This window comes from Pseudophryne corroboree, chromosome 11 (assembly GCF_028390025.1).
Source record: "Pseudophryne corroboree isolate aPseCor3 chromosome 11, aPseCor3.hap2, whole genome shotgun sequence".
In the NCBI taxonomy this organism is placed as follows: Eukaryota; Metazoa; Chordata; class Amphibia; order Anura; family Myobatrachidae; genus Pseudophryne; species Pseudophryne corroboree.
The window spans coordinates 91,963,585-91,985,635 of NC_086454.1; the positions used below are offsets into that span (position 1 = coordinate 91,963,585).

Genomic DNA, 22,051 nt, shown 5'->3' on the forward strand with positions numbered 1-22,051 from the left:
AAACAGGGTAAACTAAGCAGGAACGTATGTGCATGAACGAACGTCTGGTACCCTACAGGTGTCCCCCTCTCCAAACCATGTAGCAGCAAACCTCCCACCATAGCCCCTTACTCAGCCAAAAGGAAGAGGCAGCTTATGGGGAGAAGAGCCTGAGCTGCACGGTGACTGTTATGCAGCTCCTGCTCAGGAGGATCTGGTAGAAAGGGGTGAATTGGGGAAAAGTGTATAAGAGTTGGGAGTCTGACAGGACATAAGGTATTCAGTAAGTTGAGAGAACGATCTGCAAATACAGTGTGAATTACAGAATGGGAACAAAGCAAAGAAAACTTTTAGAGGAAGATGAAACAAAGGCTGAGAAGCAGGCCAGTGGTGGAGCCCGCCAGTGAAAGCCGGTGGAGTAACTAGCAGGTAGGTGGGACAACTAGCAGGTACATGCTCACAGCAGGTTACAGACACATTTGTAGTCCTGTTAGGGTTAGTAAAGCAACAGAGAGCATCAGCGTAAGCTGGGCATACACTACACAATTATCTGCCAGATCTGTCTGGTTGGAATGAGAATCTGGTAACAAATGAGAGCAAATGACTATCGACCATTTGCTCCCAAATGCTGGAAAATGGCCAAAAACGGTTATTCATACAAATTGGTTAAATCATGGATAAGTACCAACACCACCTAAAATCCATGATACAGACAGTGCACTAAGCAACTCACTTCCTGACAAAGTAAGACAAGACCAAACTATATTATTATCCTTTATTTATTATTTATAGGGCACCACAAGGGATCCGCAGCACATAAATGAAAAATCTAAACAGGACAATAGTGACTTACAGTTGAAGACAATATAGGACAAGAACAGGGTAAATAACACTGACATAAGTATCAGGGTGGCAGAAAACCGCGGGATTAGGTGCCGCCGAGGATGGTTTAAGTAAGAGAAGGATAAGCACATGAAGGTTGAGGGCCCTGCTCGTGAGAGCTTACTTTCTAAAGGGAAGGATGGGCAGACACCGGCGAGTAAACACTCAATAACTAAGAGTGTCTTCAGACAGGGGGCCTAAAAGCAGCGTTGGCTTCATGTCCTACTTCTTGGGTTCGTGTTCTGGTTTGGGGGCTCGCCCCTCTCTGTAGGTCATAGCGCAGCACTTACTCGAGTACTCTCAGCCCAGTGCTCAGCAGGGTGCCACAAAAGCAGCAGATTTAATTTCTTTTCTTCCTTATTTACCAAACCCTCTCAAATCTAAAAAAAAATGAAAGAAAAAAAAAAAGAAAAAAAAAAAAAAAGGAAACGGCAACTAGACTGCAAGAGCAGAAAGGGTTACATGTGGTCTGTTCTCATCATATCACTTAGTAGCAGAAGCCAAGTCATAAGAGACAAGACCCGCGCTGCTTACTCAGGACTTTCATGCCCTGAAAACTCTGAAAGGGAACAGACAGGCGGACACTGGGGTCAGTGGAACATGCAGGGCCCTGGGGCCTGCACACTCCACGATCTGGCTAATGGGAATGTAGTGGGCGATATCACCAGACAAGGCCTCCTAATGGAGGTCCCATTAGGCTGCCTTCACACTCCACGAATGCATAGCTGTCCCCATAAGGCTGATGGCTCATTAGGAAAACTCATTTGCAGTGTTTCCAGCTAGACAAAAGATGGACGCTCAATACGGAGATAGTTAATGGAGAGAGATTGTTAGACTGGTGCCCTTTCATTTATGAGAGTAAACTAATTAATGTCCCAATTCCATCTGAAGAACTGAACTGAAGCGATAAAGTCACTTTCAGGTCATCACATCAGTCGGTGCTTTCACAAAGTTCCAAAGCAGAAACTGTGCAAGTTATTTAAAGGGAAACGGACACAAACATTAAACTGTAGATGATGCTGGTTTATGTAGCAGCAGTGTTGCATCATCCCACTCACAGCAGAGCACGTGGGAGGGGCTATTGTGGGGCTGCCGTGACAAACTTGCGCACCATGAAAGTGCGCCATCGGACAGGGTGCACTTAGAGTGATAATAGTCCAAAAATAAAAACAGCGATTTAGATCGATAATCAAATTTGGCACGTTAGGAATATAAACTGTATTTCTAATATCTTTGGTAGTTATAAGCCAGCCTTACATCTACAAACTGATTCCCGATTCCAATCTGACTCCAATCATCGATTTGCCAGGACATCGGCAAAACACAGCATGTTAAAAATCCCTGACTTGCCGATTCCGATAATGTTTGGTTTGGAATTGGCGAATTGAGGTTTTCCAGCATGCGGATCTCCTGACCAAAGGCATCGGAACAACGGTGAAATGGCCCAATACAATACTGATGTATGGGCCCGGAAACCATATGATTATAGGGGCTTCCATTTATTAAACCAAACAAAAGTAATCCAAATACACAGGTTTCTGATGTTCAGTTCTAATGTTACTCAAAATTGTCACTGATGCAGGACATTTTATGGTCCTTTATGGGAATCACCACCTCTAGCCATACTGGGAAAGGAAAACGCCTCTGTTCAACACAGGCCAGTGAAATCGTACCCTTTAATTCCATACAGTATATGCTGCGAGCGTTCCGGCACAACGTCTGCTTTTCTAGGCAAGACCTTTGCTTGGCCAAAGCTTGCAATATCTACTGTACTCAGGGCTGTGGAGTCTGGAACGCCAAAACCTTCCACTCCTCTATTTTTCTACTACCCAACTCAGACTCCTTCATAAATGGCAAATGCACGTATATTACTGATGGTAACACAAATGTGCAGCTATTCCTTTATTATTTCAGAACAAAGAACAAACACCGCTGTGATGGTCTTTGGTTTGTTTTTCCTTCTCTTTATTAGTTTTTTCCTCCTGCTGTTTAACGCATATCATTCTGCAAGATAATGATCAGGCTCATGTGTTGAGGAACATGAGACTTATCTAGAGAAGTGCCTGGAAAATGGGGTATGATGAATTTGTCAATTGTACAGGAGTTAAAGCAATCCCCGATATTTATATCTGCCCTGCCCCCACCACTCTCTATACCCCCCCCCCCCCCCCCCCTCTCTGTGCTCTCACTCTCTCCCGTTACTGTATACTGTGCATATTATAATATTCATGCTGAGGTGCTGTGTGGTGGCCTGGTACTCACATTACTAGTTTTGTTATACTCACCATAACGGGTGTGGATCATTGGGTTAACCAATATTGGGCTGACAGTCAATATGTCGACACCATATGGTCGACATGGACTAGGTCAATAGGTCAACATGTAAAAGGTAAACAGCAGAAAAGAGCGATAGGTACAACAGGTCAAAATGCTGACACAAAAAAAGTTTTTTGTTTTTTTTTGGGTGTCATTTTGTATGTTAAACCACGTGATCCGAATTAGTGTACCACGTCGCTCGCACACTTCAGGCAAGGAGCCTCGTTCCGCTAGCACTGCGCTATGTTACTATTCCAAATCCTAGTCCACCTGGATGGTAAATGATGAAAAAGTTTGAAAAAAAAAAATTCCCCAAAAACTTGTCGACCATATGGGTATCAACCATTGTCATGTCGACCTTTTATGCACACAGCTCAGTGGCATCTCTATAATGGAGGCGTATATACGGACTGCAGGTCACCACGCATGTGCAGGTGCGTGCTTTACTGCCTGCCGTAACGTGGTGAAACCTTGGTTCGGTAAAGTGGTGCCTGGGAATGTGGGTGAGTGGCCTGGGCAAGCTGTGCCAGGATGGTGGCAGCACTTACTGATTACTGCGGCTCTCACCTTCACTTTGTCCCTCACTGTGTGGGAGTCGTTGGCAGGGATGGTGGGCAGCATGCTGCAGGTACACGCCCTTGCTCTTACTGTGCATGTCACTCTAAGGCAGGGGTGGGAAACCTCCAGCCCGCGGGCCTTATATGGCCTGGAGAGGCATTTTGTCCGGCCCGCAGTAGCAGATTTACCGCTATGCGATTAGTTTGCCCTCCCCAGACGGAGACCGAAGTCTTTTTAATGCTCGGCGCCGCCGGGACCTCTGGTGCTCGCCGCCACCAGCTTCCCTGGTGGTTTGCTGTAAATCCCATCCCCGTTGGCTCTATTGAGGTCTGCTGTGGCTCCTCCAGCAACCCTACAGCATTGCTTCTGGTGCGGTGACTGCTGACCCACACATATGTGCCTGCCATTCACAATGTCTGGGCGATCCATGACGAGGCACAGTGAGGTCTCTGCAGCGCCCTGACTGTGCTGCCAGACCGCAAGGAGCATTCTGCATTGCTGGCTTGCAGCCCTCCATTACTCTTCAACTGCCGCTCACTGGACCTAGTGAAGGACATGCTCTGGTACCCTGCTGTGTGAGGCGAGAGGGACATATTCTTTCTATAAAGGGAGACACAGCCTCAGCCCTCCTTTACATCACTAGGAGGTATTTGTTTCTTATTGACTGCAGTCCCACTCTGGCAGCAGCACCCTCACCTCCCTGGCAGTACCAACCTCCTCCCCCGCTGCTTCATTGCTATGTCTCCAATTTCAAATTTAACAGTCAATTCCCTGTCAAGGCATTGATCCATCTCCCTAACCCCTCATGGCACACTGACAATCCTTTATGTGAAACTTTTTTTCTTTGGGGGGGTTGTGGACTGGGGGGGGGGGGGGCGGGGTGGGGGGGGGGGGGGGTGGAGTGAGTACTTAAAAAATGGCCCATGAATTATTTTGAAAAAATCCAAATGGCCCGCGGCAGAAAAAAATGTTCCCCACCCCTGTTCCAAGGGATTGCTTTGGAGAATTATTATATACATTTTAAGTTTGAACCTGGAATTTCTACAGACTCCAACCAAAATGGTCTCTGACTCCACATCCTGATGGAAATCATTTATCAATAAATAAACATTTTATATATTAAGGCAGATTTGTTTCATTGATGCTCTACTGGCTAACACTACATAACACTCGGCATGTGTGTATGCGGGCCTAATTTTATCAGGATTTCCAGCTTGATAATACAAATAATAACACTAATGAAATGGAAATTTAACAAAATACCAAACTTTAAAAAAAAAAATCAAACCAACATATTGGATTATTTGGCCTGGACTTCAGCATTCCACCGAAGCTAAAGAAAATAAGATTTTAAACCTACTGGTAAATCTTTTTCTCGTAGTCCGTAGAGGATGCTGGGGACTCCGTAAGGACCATGGGGATAGACGGGCTCCGCAGGAGACATGGGCACTTTAAGAAAGACTGACTCTGGGTGTGCACTGGCTCCTCCCTCTATGCCCCTCCTCCAGACCTCAGTTAGAGAAACTGTGCCCAGAGGAGACGGACAGTACAAGGAAAGGATTTTAGTTAATCCAAGGGCAAGAGTCACACCAGCCACACCGTATAACTTGTGATATACTATCTAGTTAACAGTATGAAAAAACAACATATCAACGGTCCAAAATCGATGAAACTATAACATAACCCTTATGTAAGCAATAACTATATACAAGTCTTGCAGAAGTAGTCCGCACTTGGGACGGGCGCCCAGCATCCTCTACGGACTACGAGAAAAAGATTTACCGGTAGGTTTAAAATCTTATTTTCTCTAACGTCCTAGAGGATGCTGGGGACTCCGTAAGGACCATGGGGATTATACCAAAGCTCCCAAACGGGCGGGAGAGTGCGGATGACTGCAGCACCGATTGAGCAAACAGCAGGTCCTCCTCAGCCAGGGTATCAAACTTGTAGAACTTTGCAAAGGTGTTTGACCCCGACCAAGTAGCCGCTCGGCACAGCTGTAGTGCCGAGAATCCTGCCGTAGAATGCGCCTGCTGAATCGTGTTACAGATCCAGCGAGCAATAGTCTGCTTTGAAGCAGGGCCGCCAACCTTGTTGGCTGCATACAGGACAAACAGTGCTTCTGTTTTTCTGATCCTAGCCTTTCTGGCCACGTAAATTTTCAAAACCCTGACCACAACCAGGGACTCGGAATCCTCCAAGTCACGTGTAGCCACAGGCACGACAATAGGTTGGTTCATATGAAAGGATGAGACCACCTTAGGTAGGAATTGAGGACGGGTCCGCAATTCCGCTCTATCCATATGGAAAACCAGATAGGGGCTTTTATGTGATAAAGCCGCCAAATCCGAAACTCGCCTAGCCGAAGCCAAGGCTAACAACATGACCACCTTCTAAGTGAGATATTTCAACTGTTTTAAGTGGTTCAAACCAATGTGACTTAAGGAAACTTAACACCACGTTAAGGTCCCAAGGCGCCACCGGAGGTACAAAAGGAGGCTGAATATGCAGTACTCCCTTCACAAAAGTCTGTACTTCAGGTAAAGAGGCCAATTCCTTTTGAAAGAAAATGGATAAGGCCGAAATCTGAACTTAAATGGAGCCTAACTTTAGGCCCAAATTCACTCCAGTCTGTAGGAAGTGAAGAAAACGGCCTAGATGGAATTCTTCCGTAGGAACATTCCTGGCCTCACACCAAGAAACATATTTACGCCATATTCGGTGATAATGTTTAGATGTCACGTCCTTCCTAGCCTTTATTAACGTAGGAATAACCTCATCCGGAATACCTTTTTCCGCTAGGATCCGGCATTCAACCGCCATACCGTCAAACGCAGCCGCGGTAAGTCTTGGAACAGACAGTGACCTTGTTGTAACAGGTCCTGCCTTAGAGGAAGAGGCCACGGATCTTCTGTGAGCAATTCCTGCAGATCCGGATACCAGGTCCTTCGTGGCCAATCCGGAACAATGAGTATTGTTCTCACTCCTCTTTTTCTTATTATCCTCAACACCTTGGGTATGAGAGGAAGAGGAGGAAACACATATACCGACTGGAACACCCATGGTGTCACTAGGGCATCCACAGCTACCACCTGAGGGTCTCTTGACCTGGCGCAATACCTTTATAGCTTTTTGTTGAGACGGAACGCCATCATGTCTATTTGGGGCAGTCCCCACCGACTTGCAATCTGCGCGAAGACTTCTTGATGAAGTCCCCACTCTCCCGGATGCAGGTCGTGTCTGCTGAGGAAGTCTGCTTCCCAGTTGTCCACTCCCGGAATGAACACTGCTGACAGAGCGCTTACATGATTCTCCGCCCAGCGAAGAATTCTGGTGGCTTCCGCCATTGCCACCCTGCTCCTTGTGCCGCCTTGGAAGTTTACATGAGCTACTGCGGTGACGTTGTCTGACTGGATCAGAACTGGTCGATCGCGAAGTAAGATCTCCGCTTGACATAGGGCGTTGTATATGGCCCTTAGTTCCAGGATGTTGATGTGTAGACAAGTCTCTTGACTTGACCAAAGGCCTTGGAAATTTCTTCCCTGTGTGACTGCTCCCCAACCTCGGAGGCTCGCGTCCGTGGTCACCAGGATCCAGTCCTGAATGCCGAACCTGCAGCCCTCTAGAAGGTGATCACCGTTTAGCCACCACAGGAGAGATACTCTGGCCCTGGGAGACAGGGTGATCCGCTGATGCATTTGCAGATGTGACCCGGACCATCTGTCCAATAGGTCCCATTGGAATGTCCTTGCATGGAATCTGCCGTAGGGAATGGCTTCGTATGTCGCCACCATTTTTCCCTGGACTTGAGTGGAATGACGTATTGACACTTGTTTTGGCTTCAACAGGTTCATGACTCGAGTCATGAGTTCCTGCGTTTTTTCTGTCGGAAGAAAAATCCTCTTCTGGCCTGTGTCCAGAATCATGCCCAAGAAGGGCAGACGAGTTGTAGGATTCAGCTGCGACTTTGGAATATTGATAATCCAGCCGTGTCGCTGTAACACAGTCAGTGAAAGTGAGACGCTGTTCAGCAACTTCTCCCGTGATCTCGCTTTTATGAGGAGATCGTCCAAGAACGGGATAATTGTGACACCCTGTTTGCGCAGGAGCACCATCATTTCCGCCATTACCTTGGTGAAAATTCTCGGGGCCGTGGAAAGCCCAAACGGCAACGTCTGAAATTGGTAATGACAATCCTGTACCGCAAATCTCAGGTACGCCTGATGAGGAGGATATATGGGAACATGCAGGTATGCATCCTTTATGTCCAGAGATACCATAAAATCTCCCCCTTCCAGGCTGGCGATGACCGCTCTGAGCGATTCCATCTTGAACTTGAACCATTTTAAGTAAAGGTTCAGGGATTTTAAATTCAAAATGGATCTGACCGAACTGTCCGGTTTCGGGACCACAAACAGGGTTGAGTAGTACCCCTTCCCTCTTTGAAGCAGGGGAACCTCTTCCACCACTTGTTGAAGACAAAATATGCGAATCGCATGTAACACTCTCTCTCTTTCCAGGGGGGAAGTCGGTATGGCCGATTTGAAAAATCGGCGAGGAGGCACCTCTTCGAATTCCAGCTTGTAACCCTGGGAAACAATTTCTATTGCCCAGGGATCCACCTGTGAGTGAACCCAGATGTGGCTGAACAGTCGAAGACATGCCCCCACAGGAGCTGACTCCCTCAGGGGAGCCCAGCGTCATGCGGTGGATTTTGCAGAGGCCGGGGAGGACTTCTGTTCCTGGGAACTAGCTGTGTTATGCAGCTTCTTCCCTCTGCCCTTACCTCTGGCAAGAAAGGACGATCCACGTACTCTCTTGCTTTAATTGGAACGAAAGGACTGCATTTGATAATGAGGTGCTTTCTTAGATTGTGAGGGAATATATGGCAAAAAATTCGATTTACCTGGCGTAGCCGTGGAGACGAGGTCCGAGAGGCGCTCTCCAAACAATTCCTCACCCTTGTAAGGCAACAACTCCATATGTCTCTTGGAGTCGGCATCACCTGACCACTGTCGGGTCCATAAGACACGCCTAGCAGAAATAGACATAGCGTTTATCCTGGAACCCAGTAAACTAATGTCTCTTTGAGCATCCCTCATATATAAGACAGAATCTTTTATATACCCTAGGGTCATTAAAATGGTATCCTTATCTAGGGTCTCAATATCTGCTGATAATGAATCTGTCCATGCTGCTACAGCACTACAAACCCAGGCCGACGCAATAGCCGGTCTGAGTAACGTACCAGAATGTGAGTAAATGGACTTCAAGGTATCCTCCTGCTTGCGGTCAGCAGGATCCTTAAGGGTAGCCGTATCTTGGGATGGAAGCGCTATCTTTTTTGATAAGCGTGTTAAAGCTTTGTCCACCCTAGGGGAGGATTCCCACCGGATTCTGTCCTGCGACGGGAAAGGATACGCTATTAGAATCCTTTTGGGAACCTGCAGTTTTTTGTCTGGAGTTTCCCACGCTTTTTTGCATAATTCGTTCAGCTTATGTGATGAGGGAAAGGTGACCTCAGGTTTCTTTCCCTTATACATGTGTACCCTCGTGTCGGGGACAGGGGGTTCCTCAGTGATATGCAAAACATCTTTTATTGCGATAATCATATATCGAATACATTTAGCCACCTTTGGCTGTAATATTGCATCATCGTAGTCGACACTGGAGTCTGAATCCGTGTCGGTATCTGTGTCAACTATTTGGGATAGTGGGCGCTTCTGAGACCCCGAAGGTCCAGGCGACATTGGGACAGGCATGGGTTGACTCCCTGACTGTACCCCAGCTTCAGCTTTGTCTAATCTTTTGTGCAATAAATTAACATTAGCACTTAAAACATTCCACATATCCATCCAGGCAGGTGTCGGCACTGCCGACGGAGACCTAACATTCATACACTCCCCCTCCTCCTTAGATGAGCCTTCAATCTCAGACATGTCGACACACGCGTACCGACACACCACACACACACACACACACACACACACACACACACACACACACACACAGGGAAGCTCTTTTCTGAAGACAGGTTCCCCACCAGGCCCTTTGGAGAGACAGAGAGAGAGTATGCCAGCACACACCCCAGCGCTATATGACCCAGGAAAAAACACAGTATGTTTACCCAGTAGCGCTTTTGTTATGTATATGCGCCAATTATGTGCCCACCCCCCCCTTCTTTAAAACCATTCTTTCAGCGTGTGTTAAGCAGGGGAGAGTCCGGGGAGCTTCCTCTCGGCGGTGTTGTGGAGAAAAATAGCGCTGGTGAGTGCTGAGGGAGAAGCCCCGACCCCTTGGCGGCGGGCTTCTGTCCCGATCAAATTTCTCAATAACATGGCGGGGGCTCTTTATATACATGTACAGTGCCCAGCTGTACATGTATATATCTATATATGCCACAGGAGAGGTTTATATTGCTGCCCAGGGCGCCCCCCCTGCGCCCTGCACCCTTACAGTGTCGAGGTGTGTGAATGGGAGCAATGGCGCACAGCTGCAGTGCTGTGCGTTACCTCTATGAAGATCAAGGTGTCTTCTGCCGCCTCTGATGTTCTTTTCCTCAATACTCACCCGGCTTCAATCTTCCGGCTCTGCGAGGACGACGGCGGCGCGGCTCTGGGACGGACGGCTAGGGTGAGACCTGCGTACCGATCCCTCTGGAGCTAATGGTGTCCAGTAGCCTAAGAAACAGAGCCCTGAAACTCAGAGAAGTGGGTCTGTTTCTCTCTCCTCAGTCCCTCGATGCAGTGAGTCTGTTGCCAGCAGGCTCCCTGAAAATAAAAAACCTAACTAAAATGCTTTCTTTACAGGAAACTCAGGAGAGCTCCTGAAATGCACCCAGTCTCCCCTGGGCACAATATCAAACTGAGGTCTGGAGGAGGGGCATAGAGGGAGGAGCCAGTGCACACCCAGAGTCAAAGTCTTTCTTAAAGTTCCCATGTCTCCTGCAGATCCCGTCTATCCCCATGGTCCTTACGGAGTCCCCAGCATCCTCTAGGACGTTAGAGAAAACAGCACTGAGGTCAAATTCTTTTTTCCCCAATTTGACTTTGTGATAGAACTTTATTTAAACTGACATTTCTCGCCTATTGGTAAGCGTTACTGGTAAGGATCCAAAAATATTTCAGGAAAGGCATTGAGGGAGTGAACCTGGTGATGTAATGGTTTTGCAAAGTTGACATTGGCATGAATGAGGGAGGGACGCTATTGCACAGCCGCGGCGACTTTGTACGCAGTTCTGCGCAATAATATGTTAATACACCTGCCCCCGTGTTCTGGAACAATGGCAGTCGTAACATATCTGCGCATGGACGGTACAGATCCCTCCTGACATCGGAGATGTATGTAAACCATTGGGTTTGTGTACATCTGTGAAGAGACTAAATTGCCTGGTTAATAAGCCAAAAGCCTATTGCCACCGCACCCACAGTCAGGGAAAGGACCGGCTCAGTGAGCTACCGATTCTCATCCCCTGCTCAAAACCTCCCAGAAGAAACAAAGGAAGCCGCTAATTAATCAGCTCATTACTATAACAAGTTCCTCACTGTAAAGGTCCAGACATGATGAAACATAAGCTGGATTCTGTACCGAGAACCCCCACATTTCATATTCCTAGCATTATATACCACATATACAGTACAAGACACAGATGAAGGTGGGGATAGATCATGTGCCTTCTGAGACGGGCCGCTAGCCTACCACCCAGAAGCAGATAGGTTAATGTGTACAAGATCTGCTCCCTGGTTTGGAAGGAGGAGGAGGAATTGCTCGCTGCCTCTACAAACGCCTGCTGACCCAGCACTGACAACCATGGAAGACGTGACATTTAAGAAAGATTCGGGGGCTGACGGCTCATCTGCAGGGAAATTCATATCCAAATTATCTCCCAAAACAATTCTGCGGCTGATTTAATGCTCAATCAAGTATTAAATGGCAGGGAGGATCAGACAAACAAGCCCCCTGCGGTATAGATAAAGGGAAAGACCTATTTTAATAGTAAAGGTGAGGCCAGAACTTGGATATACAGTGTCCTAATAGTATGAGGGTTCATACAGCAGTACGGCCAATTTCACCATGGGACAAACTTTCACTACCGGCACATGGATAAAAGTCTGACAACCACAGACATATGTAATGTTTAAGGAGAGCTAAACAGCAGGGAGGCGGCTTTCAGCAAGTGACATGAGAACAATCACATGGAGGACACAAATACAGTAACAGTAAAATACGAGAACTAGGCCACCACATGCACTCAGGCTATAAACTTCTTTAGATTGGTGCCTCCTCAGGAATATGCAGAAGGTTGGGATCGGCTACTGACCATTGGTAGTCCACTGTCTGTACTCTCTGGAGTACTTAGCATGCGCACGGCCATAGACAGGTGCGATGAGCAGTTCATGCGCTGGACCTTCTGAGGACACCGTCGGCTTGTGCCACAGGTTGAAGCCTGTAGTCATCTGATCTGCAGTTCTGCCTTGCAATATGGATGAATGCTACCACCGACTATAGCACTATGAGTACTGCATATGCTCTTCTCACACATATCACAATGTTGCCCACAAAACATCAGCAATTTGAGCTGTCTGTGGTGCTGAAGCTCTTACCAAAAGTTTCTCCAACAATCAACCCTCTTTCATAGTCTCCCTCATGCTGCCATGACAATCCGCAACAAGGGCATTTCTGCATTTTTATACATGACTGGTTCTGATGGAATGTTATTTGCCTAACACAAGAGCCTGTGTGGAAGCACTTGCTTTCAATACGCTTATTTACCAGAGCATTTCTGTTTTGGTGAGATCAGCAAGCTTTAATTCCAGGGATGCTGCAGCTTTTACTACCACGTCCCAGTGGAACAGTACCCAGTAACTACGGTAACGAGAGAGGGGGGGGGGGGGGGGGGGGGGTTAGGAACCTGAGCATAAGTCCTGCACACTCCAGGGATGGCACAGGACAGCTCTGTCCTATTCACACTGAGCTTTCAGGGATAGCATACAGATGTCTTGACTCCTGTGTTGTCATGGCAACCAAAATGTCTGGCTTGCTCTTCATCGTTAGAATGAGAGGTAATTGGGTTAATTATCCCCTGACGGAAAAGGTTTGCTGATGCACCCATTCAAGAGGGTCATTGGAATAACTGAGGCGGCAACAGCTGCAAACATGTTTCTGAGTTCCAAATTCCTTTTCGAGAAAATACCTTGTGGAATCCCGATGTGAAAGACAAGTGACAATGTATACGGGGAATTCCAAGGGACCCTTCATAATACCTAGTGATATACAAAACTCTACCTATGGGCATATTAACCCCAAAACATATTTTCATCATTAAGTGATTGGACAGAGATCATACTGTACAAAGAGTACTGCCACTTACAGATCCAGCAATATAAACTGCACAGTTACAAAGAACCCACAGACCTGCACACAATCAGAACACAGCACCCTATCAATGTTGTAGAAATTCCCCTTTCTTCTTCGGGGTCCATGGTCTCCACAGGGTTACCCTTGGGTATGGCTGGTGGAGACCAGGACTGGCACCAAACAGCAAAGCTTGTGAGCCTCCCAGGATGCACTGGGCTTCTCTCCCCATGCACAGGCACTTCAGTTTTTGTCTGTACCTGCAGAGCTGGTCACACTGAACAGGGGCTACCTTCCCCCACGTCACAAATAGCTGAGACTATATATGCTGACTGCTCAGTGTGAGCTTCTCTGATTTTTCCTTTTAAGACAGACAATAAAGTAACAACCAGAGGGGTAAAAAAAAATAAAAAAAAACCTGCTGAAGCTCAACAGTAGGGAAAAAAAGGGGTGCTGATAAAAATAATGATTTCGATGGCGCGAATGGCTTATTTGGGTCATCTTGCCCTAACCTGCCAAGACTCTGTTGACGGAGGAGTGCGTTGCTAATCCCGGCTGACCGCGCTCATGAAAAATTCCAGCATATGGAAGGTATTCTGGCAGCAGAAATCTCCTGCAATGAGAGGAAAGGATGACAATAAAGGTTAAGTTATTAAAAGCAGAGCGAACAAAACGTTGGCGCATAAGGAAGATATAGTGGTGATCAGAGACAGAAAGTAGAAGAGAGAACAGACAAGACAAACATAAAAGCCTGATGAGGACAGGTGCTAGGGAGGAGAGAACGAGGAGAACAGTATAGCTGTGACTGATACATTAGGAAGACAGTGCACAATTTTACCTAGGAACAAAGCGACCAAGTGACGGAGCCGACATGCGAGCGTTTCTGGGGGTCCTGTGCCGCGAACGGTCTCCATTATCCCTAAAAGAAGAATAAAATTGTAGAACGTTAGTCACCTGTTTAAAAACCTTATTTGCATTCTTTAATTATAATTGACAAAACTGAGGACTGGATGGAGGAACAGTAATGGCTAAATAGCGACTCACGCAGCTCCTTACTCGTTAATATGCACGTACATGAGCACAGGAATGCGCTTACTATCCGGCAGTGATCCGCTTCTGAATGGAAAATCAGTTAAGACTGCATAGCCTTATATGCCAGTCACAGAACGCAGGACTAACGCATCTACAAGCAGCTGATATGTTTCAGACGTAAACAGGAAAAAAAGCGCCGGTTTTCAGGCAGTCTTAGGACCTGAATACAGGCCCATATTTTGGTTTCGCTATTAAAAAGCATTAACCTCCTTGCTACTTGTGCAATACGTTCTTACACTTGAAAAGAAAATGCTGTTTGGCGGAGGAAACATTTTCTAGTAGCAAAGACAACAGGAGAAAGGCAACTAAAAGGATAGGTACCATTTGTGTAACAGGAGCTGATATGATCCCTTTGTACTCCACAGCAATTACAGAGCACAAAATAAAGGCGCTCCCTCCTCACAACTTCCCCCCAACATTAAAAACAGTCTTAGGTGTGGACATTATAAAGCGAAAGTGATGTGCTTTATCAAGGGGATGGTATCGGAATCCAGACGGTCAGAATGCCAACAGTGGCATCACCGACGGTTCCCCTAACCCACTCCTCCCGCAGCCTAAACTCAACTGTCCCCTCCCGTAGCCTAACCCTTACTGTTCCCACCTCTCCCCCGCAGCCTAACCCTAATACTTAGGATCCTGACCCCTGGGATAATAACCACATCCCCTATCGAAATTAGAATTCTGATTTGTGCAGAGAGAAGGAAATATTCTCATAATTTATGTAAATATCTCAACTGGTTTCTGCTACGGTTTCAGAATGTATAGCTATAAGCTCTATATTACATCCCATTACCCCATTGTAGTCGCTCTGGATCCTTTTGCCAGAACTGCTATGTTAATGTGATGGATGGGAATACACACAGAAGTAGCAACATGAGGAGAGGAGGTAACGGCTGACCAGCTGGGAAGTTTCATTATCAGCTGGCAAGCACCCAACCAAACAAACAGATCCTTCATGTTTGCTACTAGACACGGAACAGTCTGATGCAGCTTTGGATCTTGCTATCCTGCCCTGGCTACGGCTTGCTAACATCTGTGTATATATCAGCCATATTTCTCTATCTCCATTGGCACAAGGATCGGTGAAAGGAAGACAACTGTGACTACAGACTTGCGGCAGCTAAACAGTTAAGGATGCAATGAAAAATGTGAAAAGCTATTTCTGCTCACAAAGAAGCTGCAGGTGCACAGACACAAAGAGGATACTTCCTGCCATTCTGTAAGGAGCAGGCGGGCAAACGGTAGCTGCTGAGCAAGAGAGAAAGGACTTTTCCCAAAGCGTGTCAGCACCCTGCCGTCTGCATATCAAAGCTCATCTCTAGCGGTACCCTGTGCAATGTTCTGACAGCTGCAAAACTCATCTCCTGTCAAACTACATAACTACACGCACACATTATGTATTATATTACAGTGATCGAAGCCGCATTCACGTGTCCACAGGTAAAATCCCGCAAATCACTCGCCAGATGCAGCGGGGATGAGGCAGGGACAGCACTCACGTTAATCGAAAAAAATAATAATAATTATTGTACCAAAACATGTTAGAGTGTAACTGCATGGTTCAATGTAACGTTGTGCGTTTACGCTTTAACACAGGTTTCTCAACCACAGTACTCAAGGCACATTAACAAGCCAGGTTTTAAGGACATCCATGTAACTTAATTTGTACCGCAGTTATTTTGGTTTACCCATCGGTATTAGAGTATGGATATCACTAAAATATCACTGAATTTAAGGCCGGGTACATATCAGAAAGATGTGTATTCCGGCTGACGGCATGACCGATGGTATGACATACTGTGCCGCCATACACCCTGCAGGATGCAGTGGACAAAAGGTGCATGGCGTGTTCCCTGGGTCGCCCCACTGGGTGTGCAGCACGCTTGACAGAGCGACCTGCGAGAGCTTGCGAACAGCCCTACAAACTATGTGATATGTTCGATACATATCGTTCTGATCTGCGATGAAACGGACGATAAACTGCTTAATGCGTACCTTGAGGACAGAGGTTGGGAAACACTGCTTTAACAGGTTATGATACAAATGAAACTATTATTTTCAATGTCTCTTCCCTGCTGGATCTGGCGAGTGATATATTCTATTATATCAGCTCGCGTGGATGTTTGTTATTGCTCAGCGGAACTAATTTTATAAAGACAGTAGTGCCATCTAATATTGTGATGTATGTGTTATATTGTACACATTGATCACAAAATTTCTTTGTAAACAATATTTGCAGTTTTTCCTTCAGGAATTACCACAAAAAGATGCTTGGGGCTACTAACTTGTAAGCAAGCAACGTAAAGACGCCCATGGGAGAAGCAGCTGGTCCTGATATCTACGCCTGCAGCCCTGAGCGTTTGCCCCTGTGACTTTTTGATCGTTATAGCGAAGCAGACGCTTACAGGAAACTGCAGGGGCTTGAACTGAAAAGGAAAATTGTTGGGCAGAAAGGGTATATGTGGTATAAACACAGTCTCCCCTGTACCACATAACATTAGATATTTGCCTCAATTAAGTTCCTCTGCAGGGAAGTCACTAAGTTGGGTTCGGATGCGTAACTTGGGCGGTGTTAAGTTCCTCAGAAGCATGATCAGAATACCAACTTCCAGTTCAATGCTGTGCACTGGAAGTCCAGCTGCACTAAGTAGGGCCAATTCAATTATTTTGGGTGTTTAATTTTCCTGTCTAGACGCCCAAACAATTGTCACAAATCAATCGTTGCTTGGTCGCACATGCATAATGTGCATGTTGCGGCCGAACAGAAGGGCTAAAACAGTCTAAAGTTCTGCTTTGGGCGCCCAAACCTTTGGACGTCCAAAGTGCGAATAAAATGTGACCTCTGTGGCTGCTGGGCGCCTGAATGGCAGAACAATTGAATTGCTGCCGTCGAGTGCCATCTAGTGGCTGCCGCAATTTAAAACAACTGCTGGAAGGTAGGGTTAGGGAGGTATTGGGGGAGAGTAAGTATACTTTCCTAGCTCCTGTCGGGATTCTGCATATCACAGATATATCTTGCCATCCTATACATTGTCAAGTTCTCCACTCACTGTCTATTCTACAGTATGGTAGCAGAGGAAGCTTGGATCGTGCCCTCTACAATCCTGTGTATTTCAGAATGAAACACCTGCAGGCAGCTGTGGTAAAACCTGTACCAGTTATCACCGGACTGAAGCTTGATGGCTACAGATAAAGCAGACTCCTAGGGTAAAACGCGTGGGTTCAGAAAGCTTCTGAGAGGCATTCTTTGTGCATTAGACACTGGCTCATACTATAATTTCATACTAGTCTGATTCTCGGACTGAACAGCACAAGGTAAAGGGGCACTTTGCCATGCTAACAAGCACAAAAGATAAATCTTTGCTATGTTTACAGAGCAGAGGAAATAAAGGCTCTCTCTTTGCATAGAAAAGCAGAGAACTGGCAGTGGATATGGAGCAAAGCTTCAGGATAAAAGGAATTTGATTATTTCATGTGTCCCTATTATATCAGGATTACAGATTACACCAGAAGCAATGCATGCTGAGGGTTGAATATATAAATAAAAAAGAGCCAGTGCACTCATTTGTTAAGAGAATTTCAATGGGCCCACAGAATTCGTATTATACTGCAACCTATTTAGAAGCCAGGAATAATTGTGCTGGCTAGGATAGATAGTCTTTTTATTCTCTGTGAGAAGGATGAGTAGAAACCGGAAGTAAAGCCTATAAAGTTTCAGTGACATATTGGAAGAGGGAGAAGGAGGAGAACTTACTCAAACTCCTCAAACTCAAGGTCTCCAGCTTCTACTGCACCCTGACCATCGCTTGAGGACGGGGCGGATGCAGACGATCTTAGGCGGTTCTGCTGGTAACGCATTGAGCGTTGCCGGATACTGTCCCTCCGAGAAAGGTACTGGATCATCCTTTGTGCGTAGTAAGCAGCTGGAGATAACCTGGAGAGACACATGAACAAGTTATACGGTCAATCAGTACAAATCAAAGCGAGGGAGAGAGTTTACTGTAGAATCCACATCACACTCCTATCTCTTAAGGACTGGAAACTATGCAGGACGACATATATTCTTTCAGAATGCAGCCTATCAAGGCACTAGGAATAAAATGTACAACACCCGGGGTATGTAGCCAAAAGGTCACCATTCAGAATGTCAACAGCTTATAGTCTTCATTTTAGCATCTTGCATCTGTCAAAACCTGTGCAAATCCTCTTTCCTGTGTCAAAGTCAGAAAAATGTCTCAATGCACGTTGCCATATTTGCACCGCACACTGGTCCGCGCTGCGCGTGCGTACACTCTCCCGTGGAAGCGCATACCCGCAATAGCGTGCACTCGCAGGCGCGGTATGCGTATTTACGGTAGAGTTTATGTGGTCGTAGCGTGCGACTCATTCGTTACATATTTTCACAATTAATGTAGTTTATAGATCATGGTCCCTTTGATAGATTCTGAAAGTTTGGTTAAAATACAATGTCCCAGAGCTGAGGAATCCCTCTTTATATCGTACGAAGGGTCTAACAGGAATCATACAGCAGTGTTTGGTACCCATCGGAAGAGTATTTAATTAGCAATATTCCGGTGTTGGTTTGGAGCGTATTAATCGCTCGTGCGAATAGTTATGGACATAAGAAGTTTATGTCCATTTCTATTATTTACACATACTCAGGTATGCGGCGGGAAACCCAGTTTCCCACCCACCTGAGCTGTTGGAAATCGTCACAGCCCACCTGTATGAATCACCCTATGACCTTTTGTTATGATGCAGGGCCGAATTCCTTCGGCCAATGGACAATGGGATTGTAGGACCATGAGATTGCATTGTGTGTGGGGTATAAATAGGCAGGCCGACCACATCCAGCTCTCACTCTCTCATCAACGGTTATCTGCTGATAGCCGGGAGCTGGATATCGAGGCGCAGGCGATCATACCCTTTGTGCGTAAGTTTCTCTCCGTAATCATTGTCTTTCTGTGAGCCAATTTCTCTCTCTCTCTCTCTCTATCTCTCTCTCTCCTCTTTTCTCTTATATCTCTCATAGTATTATAGTATTGTACTGTATTGCATTTAGGTCAGTGTAGCATTGTCTTTTTGTATTTATTGTTTAGTTCTGTGGTTAGGAAGTCTCTGTTATATTGTAGTGTATCATTTGTACTGTTATCCCCTTTTTCAAGTATATTAGATACAATACAGTTAATAGGCTTTGGAACCTAAACCAGTATCTGTGTATTTCCTATAGTGTTAAGTGTTCACTTGAGCGTCGGTGACGCTCAAGCAGCTTTGTAGTTAGTCAGGTTACACAAGGTTGCACTTACACCCTGTATTCACATTAAGGTATTCAGTGTATTTCAATGGTATAAGGTTTTAACATAAAGGTATAGTGTTGTGAGCGTCTGCATCGCTGGTGACCTCCTCGTGGTCTCGAGCGTATGCTACGCCATAGCGAATCATTCCCCTAGACATAACCAATAACGTGTCCTGTGATCACTGGGCCGTGAGCGAACGTGACGCTTGAGCGTCTCGCCTACGGCTGAGCGATCGCTACGCCAATAGCGTACCATTACGGTACTTCTTAAGTAAACAGCGTACAGTGTTCTTAGCTTCATAAAGGGTTGTTTATACGACAAGGAATTTAGCATTGTCACCTGCCTAGGGTGTCTCTCTCTGCTCTGGTGCTTCTATCACACTCTGGTCTGTAGCTCAGTGCTGAGATACAGACCAGAGTGTGCTAGAAGCACCAGGGCAGAGAGCAACTCCCCAGGGAGGGAAGAGGATCTGCATGGGTTGTGACAAGTGCAGGATGCTAGAATGACCATTAGCTTATGTTACGGTTAGGGCTTAAATAGATTAAAATAAGCTACTGTATGTCACCATGTCAACTGTGGATCTTCAAAAATGTTGTGCCACACTGCCACCAGGGGACAAAGCGCTTGTATGTCACTAGCTCCTGGTCTATTGATGTGATGCAATGTGTAACCTTGATTTTTTAGAACAGAACCAGAGAATGTTACCTGGCTGGGTCGGGGTAAATGGGATGATCCCGGGAACCAGTGCCATCGTAGCGGGACAAAGAGATCAGGGATGATTCCAGAAGCCGCCTGCAACAGAGATGAAAGATTTAAAATAAGTTCAATCGACTGGACCAAACACTTGTCCCTCACCGGAACAGCTGAGAGTGTAGAGGTGAATACTGCATGGGGAACCATGAGGTACTGAGCAGACAGCTGCTCTCCAAAACTAATTCTTTCAGCAGTCTCCGATAGAAGTAATAAATGAAAAGTGTGTGTGTGGGGCGGTCAGTGTCCAATCACTTGTCAGAGTGTACAGGCCAGTATACACTACAGAGATGTGTGCTGAGTGATCAGTCACAGACCGCTCAGCACACATCTCTCCACTCCGCTCAGCACAGCGTGATGTGTGCTGAGCGAGTAGGAAAGGGGGGGCGCTCATTTCACCATGGCATGCGGCCAATCTAGCACCGGCGATAGCGACGTGCAAAGCTGCGCATCGCTATCGCTGGGGGCATACACACCAGAGATCCGTGCTTAAAATCTAAGCAATCTAGTCAGATTGCTTAGATTTTAAGAACGGATCTCTCCGTGTGTACCCCCCTTACTGGTGTCACAGTAAAGGTCTAGCTACAGCCACCACTTTCCCTGTTACATGCACACAGCATACTGTGCTCCTGGGGACAGTACTATCAATTGGGTGTGATACAGTTTACCGGTGGTCGGGATTCCGGCGGTCACATGACTGACAATCAGAATGCAGACAGGATAATTATTTCACCCCTCCCCTGTCCGCTAACCTGCCTGAGGTGGTGGGTGGTGGCTACAAGTACTGCTGGGTGTGGTATGAGTTGCCGGCGGCCAGCATACAGGTGCCGGGATCCCGACCGCTGGCTTGCCGACAGCGGGGCGGGCGCAAATGAGCGCACCACACTATCTATTCTCCTTCCAGGGAAGTCGTGGACCCCCAAGAGGGAGAAAAGGTGTTGGTATGCCGGTTGTTGGGATCAGGCGCCGGTATACGGTGGGCCGGGATCCCAACAACCAGTATAGGCTGACCATTGCACTGACATTTATTGCATTCAGTATTCTCTCTGCTCACTGATCTCAGATACCCAAGTAGCCACTGGCACTTTAAAAGTTTGAGAGTGTAGGCTGACTCCTCCCCTCTATGCCCCTCCTACCAGACTCAGTTTAGAAAATGTGCCCAGTGGAGCCGGTCACAGCTAGGTCAGCTCTACAGAGTTTCTCTAGTGAAAGTTATCTTAGAGTTTATTATTTTACAGGGAGACTGCTGGCAACAGCCTCCTTGCTTCGAGGGAGTAAGGAGGGGGGTGGGGGGGGGAGTAGTGTCCGCCCTGCGGGGTCTGAGCCACTATCTCCGCTGGCAGGACACTGAACTCCTGAGGGTGCTGATCGTTAGCCACTCCAGGCGACCGCTCACTCCCGCAGCATGCTGCCACCCCCTTACAGAGCCAGAAGACTTCAGTGGTGAGTGAGTCACCGGCCCCTGGCAAGCGGGGAGCCGGTGTAAAGATGGCGGCAACAGGGTAGGGAGCGCAGTACTAACTGCGCTCCGGGGTTCAGCGGTACATGGTGCGGCGCTGTGAGGGGCACCCTGAGCCAGCGCCTATACCCTACACTGGTCAGCAAGCCTGTCAGGGTCCCCGGATAGCTGCCAACAGAAATCCTCAGGCCAGTATAATATAATTTAGAGCGGAAAGCAGCGCCATGTTCAGGGGGCGGAGCTTCTCCTAAGAGCGGACCCAGCAGCTTTCAGCGCCATTTTCATGCCTGCAATTCCTGTACAACAGACGCTAACAGGGAGTGCTGTCCCTCCAAGCAACTCCAGCTATCCTGTGCAGTACCAG

The 22,051-nt window shown here is 46.9% G+C and overlaps 1 protein-coding gene across 5 annotated transcripts in view; it reads right to left on the bottom strand.

Moving 5' to 3' along the window:
- Positions 1-22,051, bottom strand: part of AMBRA1 (autophagy and beclin 1 regulator 1) — a 154,321-nt gene that overhangs the window by 26,499 nt on the left and 105,771 nt on the right. For all 5 annotated transcript variants that reach the window (XM_063944524.1, XM_063944526.1, XM_063944525.1 and 2 more), the window contains exons 8-11: positions 20,184-20,270; positions 17,936-18,115; positions 13,928-14,008; positions 13,602-13,702 (exon numbers count right to left, since the gene is read on the bottom strand). In XM_063944524.1, coding sequence (XP_063800594.1) covers positions 13,602-13,702; positions 13,928-14,008; positions 17,936-18,115; positions 20,184-20,270 — 449 coding nt within the window. The remainder of the gene's footprint in view (positions 1-13,601; positions 13,703-13,927; positions 14,009-17,935; positions 18,116-20,183; positions 20,271-22,051) is intronic.